Source organism: Hermetia illucens, chromosome 2 (genome assembly GCF_905115235.1).
Source record: "Hermetia illucens chromosome 2, iHerIll2.2.curated.20191125, whole genome shotgun sequence".
Lineage (NCBI taxonomy): Eukaryota > Metazoa > Arthropoda > Insecta > Diptera > Stratiomyidae > Hermetia > Hermetia illucens.
Window position 1 is genome coordinate 152,223,336 of NC_051850.1, and position 12,776 is coordinate 152,236,111.

A 12,776-nucleotide genomic window follows, 5' to 3' on the forward strand; every position below is an offset into this window, starting at 1 on the left:
GCAGTGTCTTCCGGGATTCGCTAATGTATTCCAAGCTGAGATACTGGCGACGCTGAAGGCCAGCCGATGACTGGAGGATGATCCGAGCCCCAGGCGTAACGTAGTCATTCTAACGGACAGCCGGGCGGTCATTAAGCCTTTGTTCTTAGCGCCGATATTTTCCAAGCGAGTGGAGCAAGGCAGGTCCGCTCTGAACAATCTGGATGGCATGCTCAAAGCCAATCCCCTCTGGGTTTCGGGTAACAGGAACGCAGAAGCGAATGAACGGGATGGTAGGCTTGCCAGGCGGGACTCTTGAAAGTCCCTCGGTGGGCGCAGTTGCCTTTCTGCTGGCGAATTCCGCATATCTTACAGTTCACACCTCCGAAGTTGGAGAAAGGAGGGAGAAGCTCTCAGGTACTTTCATTTGCGACTGCCTAATTTTTGATATGACCAGACACTGGCAAACAATTTTTGGGGACCTCAAAGAATCCCTTATCGTAGTGTGGGGGAGTTGCTACTCTTCGTAAACGCTACGGGTTGGCTCTGAAGATTTGAGCCGGCTGCAGTCTGCTTCCCTAGCCGTTCCAACCGCCGTTCATTCCGGTTGGCCCCATGCAGTCGAAGGTCCAAATCTCCGCATGTTATGGAGAGATTATTTTTCTGCGGCGCACATTAGGCAAGAAATCCTGGAAGTTAAGTGACATGCGGATGTTACATAGCTAAGCATCTGATCTCGATCAATGCAGCGGCTGTGTTTGGATAAAGGAAATCACACAATGCACATAAGAAAAAAAAACTTCATTTACAAGGATGAACTGGGCGAAATACGTAATGCCGTTGACTTTTCTATGAAATTGATTGATCAACGAAAGTAACTTGCACATTGACTGCCAATGGAGACGATAGGGTAATAGTCGTAAACCCGTTAATGGAATACATATACAATTTAATTCTTATCCAGATAAAATTATGATTGCTTATAGTCTGGACTGTCGTTCAGTTTTTCTTTTGAGGTGTATTTAGTGATACACACATGTACACATCCTTCGAAGAAAATAGTCCAGTTATTAAGTATCTACTTCACTCATTTTTCTTCGAATTTAATCTTATATAAAATCAAATATATTTACTTACAATTCTTGTGTTTCCTGATCTTCTGGTACATCAACGGTTGGGTGAACATCGGTTCATCAATTTCATTGTGTCCATTACGACGGTAGCCGACCAAATCAATAACAACATCCTTATGGAATGTTGCACGCCATTCTGCAGCTACTTTGCACACATGCATAACCGCTTCAGGTTCATCAGCATTCACATGGAAAATTGGAGCGTTCACGACACGAGCGACATCAGTACAATAGGGCGATGAACGTGAGAAACGAGGATCAGTTGTGAAGCCAATTTGGTTGTTGCAAACAACGTGAATAGTTCCGTGAGTCGTGTAGTCTGGTAAGTCCGACAAGTGCATAGTTTCGTAGACAACACCTTGACCACAGTAGGCGGCATCACCGTGGATCAGTATAGACATTACCTTCTTGCCTTCACCGTCACCGCGATAGAATTGTTCGGCACGAGTTTTTCCCTGGACGACTGGATCGACAGCTTCCAAGTGAGATGGGTTGGCTACGACAGCTAAACGGATGTTTTTGTTTGTGACACGGTTCAATCGTTCGATATATGTACCCAAGTGATATTTCACATCACCGGAGCCCTGAAATGGAACAAGATTTATAATAAGCAAGCGACTCTTTCCCAGGAAAGCACGAATGAAATATATTGACAGTTATATACTTACATCATCAGCAGCCTCAAGACCAGCGAATTGTGTGAAGATTTGATGAAGTGGTTTACGGCATACATTGGCCAATGTGTTCAAACGTCCACGATGTGGCATGCCCATGATAATAGATTCCACGCCCAAATCGGTTGACACATCAATGATTTCTTTCAATGCTGGAATCATAATTTCACAACCTTCCAGACCGAAACGTTTTTCTGATGAGTATTTTTTCGCCAAGAACGATTCGAATCTGTAAAGGTTCAAGAAATTTTGGTAAGAATTTATTCGAATTCAAATCTTTGCGATGAAATAAGTTAACTTTTTAGTTCATTGATTTAATGATTTTATGCAGCTGCCCGGCATCCTCAGATCTCAGACGAAGACACCTTGGCAAGGTTTTCTTCAATGAAGAATCTGCACACTCTCTGCCTCTGGAGAATGTTCTCAGACTCGCTAAAGCCTGCGAACACCGTAGGCGGGAAGTAATTGAATAGGCAATTTACGGGGATAATACAATGGGCCTAAAAAAACTAAACTAAACTAAAACTTGATCCAACGCCTCAGGAAACTTCTTTACAAGTGCGATTGTCACGCTATTCTGTATTATGTCGTCGCTAGGGATAAGATTTATACAATAAGGTGTAGTTCAAAGCCTGATCCGTAAATAACTGCCATCGCAGCGTCGACTTTTTGTGGACGAGTACTGTCTTCTCGAATAAACAGCTCAGCTCGCAACGTCATTAAGAACATCTCAAGTAGAGATGACTAAATATCAGCTTTGTACATCATATGATTTATCACTTCTTGAAAAAAGTGATATTACAATGTAATATTACAATGTAATATCACGAACAACATTTTCAGTTCGACTGCAAGCTCGATTCGAGTCTGAGGACGCACTTTAAGTTCATCCACAAAATAAAAATAATTTTGCCAGGCCGAAGCCAGCCGAGAGAACAGGGAATCATAATACTAATAGGTTCACAAGCAATCATCGGTATGGGTACTGGACAATTGCAACCGACACTTGTATAAGGACAGACGATAAAATACAGTATTATTCGGTGATGTTTAGTGATATGATATCACATCGGCACGGAGATTACAAATCATTACTTATCACTAGAGTAATATCATCATCATTTATCACACAGTAGATGGGGGCGATTTTTGATGATGTTGTAATGCTTGGTGAAGATGTGATGTTTGGAACTTGCTCGTTAATGGTGATGTGATATCATACTTTAAGGTGATATAATTTTTGTGATATTACATTCATCTCTACCCATTTCTAATCTCAAGGTTTTACATGCATATCTACCCATCTTTAACCTCAGGGTTTGCCCTTGAAATATCAAATCCTTTTTTCCGTTCATCGCTTAACAATATCGCCGTCGATGTGCGAATGATTCTTTGCATGCTATTCTGTGAGCTCGTCTAAATGTCTGATGACCACATTTCGCCAGCTTTTTAACACCGCTTCTTGTATGGAGCATAAATGAGCTAGATTCGTAATTTTCGTTTCCTATAGCTGTTTTAACCTCTTCAAAATCCTTGAACTACCGTGTAACTTGGTTTAAGGGTGATCAGAGTCCCTAATGTTTTATCAGGTTATTTTCTTAATAGATATTTTTCTAGAGGGCAGCTCTTCCTCAATTCTTGAGTTTTCCCCGAGAGACTGACGTCCTGTAAATTTCGAAACTTCGTTACTACCGAAACATCCGGATAATGACTGACTTCACAGTTAACGAAAACTCGTTTCGATGTTTCCGAAATATGTGCAAGTTCTTGGACAGCAAGTGAAAATTTCGATGATATAGGCTGAATATTCTGGGCCTAAGCGAAGTGGGATGATTAAACTCTAGAGAGTACTCCTCTCTTTCTTGTGGCATTAGTTATCTGTAATCTGTCAAACTGTTGCTGACAGTCACCTCAAGGGGCCCATTTATGACCTTGATGTCGGCTTCTGAACGGATCTTCGCTGCATGTATAACTATTGTGCATTGCTTCGCACCAATGAAAGATTCCCGATTTCCTCCCTTTGAACAAATACACGCAGTTCAGGAGAGATGGTATTATGATCATGATTGGGTGATCTGAGTGCCAGGGTGGGCTCTAATATCACCTTTTGGGCATGTCGCGAGAATCCATGGTCTTGGTAAAAAAAAAAGACGGTGAAAGTTTTATAGATTCCTGTAATACAGCCCAGATTTTGGCAGAACGAAAACGAACGTTTGATCAGATCAACCCTGTCTTTTGAATGTGCGTAACAAAAAAGGTTCTACCATCGAGCTCGAAAGAGACCATCCGATGATGGTCGCTTCTTTTCACTTGCTTGTTGCTGCTCTATCTGCTCCCAGAAAAACAGAGCGCCGGTCCTCCAAATTCATTGCGGGCCGTCTCCGGATGCGGTTGTCGCCTAGCAGTAAGAAAACTTCTTTGCTGGACAGCGACACAAACTCTGAACAACCCAAGAAAATTGATGAGCGCTGAGTTTTTCTCAAAAGTATCTTTATCTCTGGGGCGAAGTCATCGGCGCCAACCCAAGATCCGGCTGAATTGAGAGTTCTGTTATCTTGTAAGCGGGGGTAGATACGACGCGTCAAGACTATGTTCCCGTGACAACGTACATACGCGAAGTGCAGCACGATCTTTTTGCGGATTGCCACTTCCACTTATCCATAACCTGGGATCTATCCCAGGGAATGGAAGGAGATAATCCTAAAGATTGAAGAAAGGCACTTGTGTAACCATTGGGGGGGGGGGGGGGGGCAGTATTTGCGTGCTTCCTGCTGCTATGGAAATACTAGCTAAAATTTTTGAAGAACGCAGCTGTTTCATGTCCTCTACCTCCTGTATTGACCACATTAACTCTCTCCGGATCATTGTGGAAAAGTGTACGGTGTTTAGATCATCATTCCACCCGTTCTTCATTGATTTCGAAAAAAATTTCGTTAACCTAAACAGTGAGTACATATGGAAATATGTACGTAGGAGGATCATTCCGAAGAAACTAATAGCTACTATAAGAGCAACATAAAACGGCACAAAATGGCACGTGCCAGATCGAGGTAAAATCTCGGAGGAAAGTGGAGTTTAAAGCGAAGTCCTCCATGGTTGTATCTCCTCCTCATCGATACTTTATATTTTCGTTATTTGTGACGACATGCTGCCTTGGATGGAGGACGTGGAGGGTTCAATAGATGATACCATTTTCTCTTAGACACATCGACTATGGTAATGACATTCGCTTGTCCTCTCATCGAGGAATAGAAGCAAGGCAGAGTCGGACTGAAGATAAACACTAAAAAAAACCTAGGTGCTCAGCCTGACTAGTCATATTCTATATGCACATTTGCATTTAAGGACAGAATATCGAAGATGTCAAACAGTTTCTAAAACAAGGAAGTTTTTTCCATTCCGATATTCGAATGGATGTGATGATCGAAACAGTTGAGTGCCAGCCTATAGTTCTCATCACCCCTCCTCCGCTAACTAACTAAAACATAGTTTCATTGAGAACTGTGTTGATGTTCTACAGATGAAAGAACTGGAAACATATAACGTTCTATCAGGTTGTATCACATGGAAAATGATCGGGGATTTTTGAAAGCTCTAAGATAAGTCAACGGAATACTCTAATTTCAGACAGTAATAAATGATTTATCGACGGACGGGTCTAGGATGGCCTATGGGCAAGTCGGCCTGCAGTTATGAGCCGCAAAACAGTGGTAGAAGAGTTCAAATTTCTCGAAAAGTCGTGAGGGTAGTTGAAGTGAGCAGCAATAGACGGCGAAAGCGTATGGGTTTTATGGCAATTCTACACATTTTATGCAAAATTGGATATAAGTTAAAGAATCGCAGATATTCTAAATAGAGCAAGCATTTACGCTTTCTTTTGAAAGCAATATCTCATTTATTATGATTGGAAAAACACAGATTATAAATATAACTGCTATCGGGTAATGTATTGCATTAGATAAATTCAATGCAATAATTATATTGTTTCTACATCAAGATGTCAACACAACTGTCTACATTCTAATAATATTATCGTACTTCCCCTGTCATTTGATTAAAATTAATTGCTTCTTCAATAAAATCGTATCTATTGTAAACAGAACAAGCTATGAATATATAGTCATGTGATTTACTTACCCTGTGGCTCTCGTTACACGTGCTAGGATAAGTCGTTTTTCTTCCGGTGTAAAATTCATGACACCAGGCGTTTCAAATCGCTTACGTATCCAATTACATTGTTCTAATGAATTGATAAACATAAATTCTACGCCGATTTTATTGCAATATACTTGCTCAAGACGATCTAAGATCTCCCTATAAGTGGTTAAAAGTAGAAAAAAAAAAAAACAATTGTTGAGTAATTTATGAGAAAATTAGTTCTTTGTTGTAAGATATAATCAACAGACCTTAGAGATAGGTATTGCTCGTTACCGCCAATAAACGTTGTGCTTGGTAATTTGAATTTACGTTCCATATCTTGATCGCCTGCATGATTGTCATTCATTAGGATGTTGAAAATAAGAATATGTAATTAGTATCATTTTAAGAAAAGTTCTAAATGGATTTACATAAATTATAAAAAAAACCTTTAATTCAAACTAGGAGAAACATAACATAATTCGGATATTATTGAAATTCGGAGGTTATGCAAATAGAAGTTTTAAAATAAAAGTTATGAATAGCGAAAGTATAGAATGCATACATCAATGGCAAAATAGAATTACAAGCTGAGAAGCAAATCTTTAGGAAAGTTTAACATGATAAGCTGAAAGAGCATAGTCGCATTCATAGAATGATTAATAACTTTCGTTAGCTCCATTAGAACTATTCATGGTATGTCTACGTAAAGAAAATGAAACATAATCATTAATTTTATTTACTCCCGTTTTGTTTTGTCATACTCTGACGTGTTGATATAACATTTAATAAATTCTCAGATTCTAAGTCTAGACTATATAATAACAAAACAACAATTTGGAACTTTTGTCATACGTATTCGAAGTGGTCGCTCTGTAACATTTTTATGAGCTGTCGTCATATCGTTATCAATACAGCGCCTGCACGTCTGGTGTATTGAATAACAATGAATAGCTTGACTATAACGGAATATTTCCCTATATTCATTTGTGCTTGCAGATGTTAGATGAATTCAGTTGAATTTTTATGACTTGAAATTCTTCTCGAAAAGTTTATGACTAAATTTTGAATTCAATATTGCTCTGAAAAGCGCTTTGCATACTTGAAGTGGGTAATAAAATGAGCTACAAAGATCCTAATAGACTGTTTGATGAGTTTTGATTATGTTGATTTGGGGAAAAGTTTAACAACCATTTCGTTATAATTCATTCGTGATTGTTTGAGGGGAAATCCATCAGGCAACCTATCAAATCTTAATTGATTCGCATTAAAACCAGAAGAGATTCATTTTCAGTTTGGACTCAACTAGTTATCATGTATGATGAGCTTACAGTTTACTAATCTTTAAAGGAACCTACTAATAACGTTGGAGCCACGCTTAATCTGATAATAGAATGGTAAACAATGCATTGTATGTCTTTTTGTCTGAAATATAATTCGGGAGATTCTAGATTTTATCAAACTTATTTGAATATTTCTATCTGATGAGAATGATTTTGCATTTCAAATAAATGATTAAATTTTGAAAACGTTTCATTTGTTTTGAGTGGAAATGAAAAACAACTAACAAAATTTTTGTTTCTGTAAGTGCACATTTGCTATGGAGACAATGTAATGTTGGGAGATGTGTTTTAGGAAAATACCCATAGGCTTGACTACCAACTTATGTTAGACAAGAATTATTGAAATAACTGGAGAAGCGTTATATATTATATACTGTTTACTAATAAATTCAAGCCAGCGACAAAGTAGCACAAGCTTCTTTGACTCTTCCCTACGACTGTAAAAATGATTATTTACGTAGGAACTAACTTCTACTTTGTAACGTTACAGCCTGTTTCAAGCCTTGGCTTCCCGAATGCATTGCCTCCTGCCTTCTCGGTTCAATGCCCGCGTCCGTTAGTTCCTTATAGCTAGTAATGAAGTACTGTCGGTATGCACTGAGCCACCCCATCGTTTTCTCTCAAAAATCTTCAGTTGTCATTCGTTTTCTAGTTTGAACAAAGATTTTAGTTTTTTTGTTTGTTGACCCGTAATCTTATCGCCTTCGCTCCATTCTTGAGCTTCAAGAAGATTTTTGTTAGAAACCCTTAAGTTTTAAAAATGGATTAACCCGACTCTGCTCTGTAGCGCATTGTCAGTATGGCATCTATTCTATTTGGCTAGAACTAAGCTAAGGTCGCTGTATATGTTGTCCGTAAGCGTGTTTTTTTTCTATATATTATTTTTGAGCAATCCTCAGCAAACCAATTATTCCTTCTTTTCTGGGATTGCGTTCCAAATATTGTTTCGGCGACGATTCCGATAGTGTCGCTTACATTTGCCCATAAATCATTGATAAGATAATTTTCCTTTCTAGAGTAGAAACATAAACCTGCACCACTGGCTCGTTTTGAAGTCCATCGATGTTCAGACCTACACTTGATGTTGAGGTATCGGCATTTCCAGAGCTTAGACAAAACAGTGAATCTAGCGCTGTTAATGCATCTTACCATTCGACCCGAGCAAGTGGATGTCATCAGTGTAGTCGAGATTTAAGTTTTCCAAGTCCTTCGGACAAAGTAGTATTGCATTTTATTATAGATTTTAGTTCTTCCATTTTTCCTTTCTCCTCAGTCCTATGAAAGTTTATTAGCAATACTGCGGCATTCACTTTTTTTCGCATGGCGCAATGCATGTCCATTAAATAAGGTCTTCAACGCGCCGGAGCAGTGCGGCCAATTTACATGTAAGATCCGTCAACACTGCCATATTGCTTAGCTGTCCTCGAATTTCTAACAATTATATTATTTAGTTTTTGTCCTGTGACGAGAGACTTATTTCATATATGCAGTATATTTCCTTTCTCTAATATCGCTCATAGATTTCGTGGTTGTGTAGGCTACGCAATCGTCCATCCTCATGTAGGGGGCCACAAATTCTTGGAAGGATTCTTCTCTCGAACGCGGCCAAGAGTTTGCAGTTTTTTTGTATAGTAAGAGCTTTGACTCTATGGGGAGGCATTTCGAGCGGAACAGTTTTTATAAGCTAAAATAGGCTCTGTTGGCTGCCAACAACCGTGGTTCTGGTTGTTCAGTAGTTCATTAAAGTACTCAACCCATCGCTCTAATATGCCCATTCTGTCGGAAATCAGATTTCCCTCTTTGTCTCGGCAGGATGAGCATCTAGGTGTATAAGGCTTCATCCTGCTCACTTGTTGGTAAAACTTGCGCGCCTGGTCCTGTTGATCCCTGTACTTTTCGAGTTTACAGACCTGTTGATTCTCCCAGGCTTCCTTTTTCCGTCTGTGAAGTCGCTTCTCCGTTCACCGGAGTTCGTGATAAGTCTCTGCGCGTGCCCGCGTTCTTTGAGAATGCAACATTACTCGGTATGCGACATTCTTCCGTTCGGTTGCTAGCTTACATTCATCGTCAAATCAGCCGTTGCGACTCTTTTTGCGGCTGGGGTCAAGTATGTTTGTGGCCGTATCATTGATAACGTTCTTCTTCAAGTGATTGTGAAGGTCATTTGTTGATGCTTCATCTCCAGGATTTATGTTGACTGCAGTTATTGCGGCATCCATTTCCTTCTTATAGATGTTGTGCAGGGCTGTGTGTTGGATGGCTTCAGTGATAACTCTCACCTGATTGTCAGAGGGGATTCTGAGTGGTGTTATTATTCGAGCTCGGAGCTCGTGGAGATTGAACGTTAAAAATGTTTTTTGTGAGTTTCATGAAATCTGGAGTGAGCACTTTGTAGATCGAGAAGGATTCGAATTTTATTGGTTCTATTTTTGTAATATAACGGAAGGAAAATCAAAACGAAGAAAAACTAGAATCGTTGAAAGCTGCTGGCTATTTCGGAAGTCCGGAAAATGTTGTTTCAAAAGAAAGAAATCTTTGCACGGCTGTTCGATTCTAGTAGGAATATACTTTTCGGATTTGTTTCCTAGTCGAGGGTGAAGTTTTGATTTCATGGTGTCCATTTGAAGTGCTCTCAGGACTTCGCGTGTGATCAGAATTATATTTAATATTCTTTTAATCATTCAGGGAAATATCAAATTGAATTGAATATTGAGTGTGACTAAATTACTTAAAACGTTATTCCGTGAAGTATGAAACCGGGTATTTAGCCCGTACAGGTGTCGCTAAAGAGCAACGGCCGCTGATCGCGAAAGTGGAAGCTGAAAGGGAGGCAATACAGACAAAATAGCTAAAACATCTGGCGGATGGTCGGTAAAAGAAGTTGGTAGGAGTAGACAATGCAATTGCAGCTAACAAAACCGCTCAGTTGCCATTAAGAAGGATGGATTTGATAACTTTATTGTTAAATTTTGAAGAAAAATCAATCAATTTATTCGGAAGTTAATTATTATAATAATAAATTTGTCACTAGTTTCTTTGCTTGTTGAGAACGAAACAAAAATATTTATGAAGGTTTTTTTCTTAAACCGGATCAATGTTGCACAGAAAACCTCTTGGGACAGTTTTTTTTGACATTCTTATTATTTTATGATTTTTTCTTTTCTTTTTTTTTTTTTAGTTTTGTTTAAATGCTTTCATTGTTTCTTCATTTCCGTTTATCATGTTAAATTAAATTGAATTAAAATTTTTAATTTAAGGACCTCCTCTACCCCTTCTTCACCCTAATCAGCGAAACTTACAATAACAAAAGGACATTTACAAAGTCATGGCCTCAGGCCCATAGAAAAGGTGTCGATTGACAATATGATCCTTTGTGGATCTTCCTCTTTGATCGCAACACTCGAGTCCTGAGTTTTACGGCTCCATGCGCCCGTTTGTTTCGTATTTCAGATTCCGGTGCGGAGCCGGACGTATGAAGTTTTGTATAATGATGCGTCAAGGACTGCAGTGTTTAAAAGGTTCAAGTGGCAAGTGATGGACAGTCTCTTGTGGATCATGAAAAGCTTAGCTTTGTGCGAATTTACCGCAACCGGTACTGATTGTGACATTTCAAAAAATCTACCATGCTATCCAAAAAAAAAAAAAAAAAAAAAAAAACGCTGACGAAAGGAAGTGTGAAGTGAAGTTTTATCATGACAACGCTCGCTCCATTCCACCCGTCGAATCGTCCCGCCTACAGTCCACATTTACCACCCAGTTAGAATTATCTGTTTCCTGGATGCATCGATGAGTACATCGGAAGATAGCTGAAAGTTCACCGACGTATAGTTCATTGTCAATAAACATGTTTGGTCATGTGAAAAATAATTGGAGTTCTCATTTTACGGACAATCGTGTTATCCTGGGAACTAATCCGAAATCCCTTGGGAGCCATTTTCGTCGATTTATTGGAACATTGGAATCTATTATGCCTAACAATCTGTTCGGCTACAACGTGAAGTTTAAAATCAGGAAGTCGTCTGCACAGAGCAAATAATCGTATGCTAATTGAAATTTCAAAGAGTTTGATATACAATGGCATTGTAATCGCAGCATTTCTTAGTAACTTTGTATTTCAACACTTGTGTTATAAAAACATTAGAAGAATCGTTCGCTTTTGGTTTTCACTGCAGAATTTATTACCTTTTTCGTAAATGTAAATCTTTATCTTTTTTTGCAATGGATGGTATTGGTACAGTTTTAGCACCACGAGTCCTTTCATATATATGTTTGTCTTTTGTCGTCTGACAGTTTACGATTTATGCTTCACCCCTTAAAAAAATTGAGCAATTTGGTTGAGTTTTAGACATTTCAAAACGGGCTAAAAATGCAAGACCAAACGGTACATTCTTGAAATATATTTTACTCTTTTACTTCTGCAAAGGTAAAAAATTGAGTGAGGCGCGTGAAAACTTGTTTGAAAATTATATAAAGACATTTGAATGTGAGAGTACCTCCTGATTTTTTTCAGATTTTTCAGTTGGGTAGTTTCTGAGAATGGGTTCGTTAAAATAGATAATCAGTTTCGACCACTCGCACTCGTCGCCTCTTCAACAAGTGTCAAAACTAAACCCAGCTTCGGAAAGTACTAACCGAGACCTTTCATTTGATACCCCACATGACTACAATTGGGTAAAAAAAAATACACACCCTTTTTGCATGTATGCAGGCCCCTTTTAAATTTGACATAAAAGGAGGTAATTCACTGTATGCGTGAGCGTTCATAGTTTCCACCTTTCCACCAATTTGGTGTCAGTTACTATAACCGTCTCCGAGAAAAATGCGTGTGACGAATAGACAGACAGACAGGCAGTAAACCGATTTTAATAAGGTTTTGTTTTACACAAAACCATAAAAAAGTAGTTCTTATTCAAGGTGCAAATGTTAGTCAGTCTTAGTCGCAAAGCTACCGTGTTGTAAGTGAAACTTCTGAACCAATTTAATGTATTTGAGTAGTCTTGCGTGCGACACCCTTTTACTTTTGATAACAGTAGGTCTGGGAGTCAAATGCCTCGTTACTCAATAGTTTCACTTTTCAGTTAGCGCCGCTTTTAATGAAGAATTGACATCATCGTTCGTTTGCGTGACTGAAAAGAATTCCTTTCGACATTGAAAAATTGGATGTCAACAAACAGTTAATTCTAATAATGCTTGGAAATTCTATTTCACTTTCTTTGACCAAATGAATAAGAAATAATTAGCGGGCGGGAATATTTTCCTCGTTTAACATAAGAAACATTGTTTGAATAATTCCATATGATGTTCAACAGTTAGATCTAAAGTGGATTCATTCACATTAGCAAAAACGACAGTGGTTATATCCATAATAAATATTTGAACCATAAGCACGAGCCGCAAATGGATTCTATAGAAATAAAGTTTATCTCGTCTTTTTTTTGAAAATATTGTGACCGCAAAAGTCAACCCGAAGGTGATTGCGAATTCAGTGTGACTGGAGATTTGATAGAATT

The 12,776-nt window shown here is 38.7% G+C and overlaps 1 protein-coding gene across 5 annotated transcripts in view; it reads right to left on the reverse strand.

The window, feature by feature from the left end:
• Nucleotides 1-12,776, reverse strand: part of LOC119648654 (2-oxoglutarate dehydrogenase, mitochondrial) — a 79,132-nt gene that overhangs the window by 17,762 nt on the left and 48,594 nt on the right. For all 5 annotated transcript variants that reach the window (XM_038050430.1, XM_038050428.1, XM_038050429.1 and 2 more), the window contains 4 exons: nucleotides 6,193-6,271; nucleotides 5,924-6,100; nucleotides 1,781-2,015; nucleotides 1,117-1,696 (listed from right to left, as the gene is read on the reverse strand). In XM_038050430.1, coding sequence (XP_037906358.1) covers nucleotides 1,117-1,696; nucleotides 1,781-2,015; nucleotides 5,924-6,100; nucleotides 6,193-6,271 — 1,071 coding nt within the window. The remainder of the gene's footprint in view (nucleotides 1-1,116; nucleotides 1,697-1,780; nucleotides 2,016-5,923; nucleotides 6,101-6,192; nucleotides 6,272-12,776) is intronic.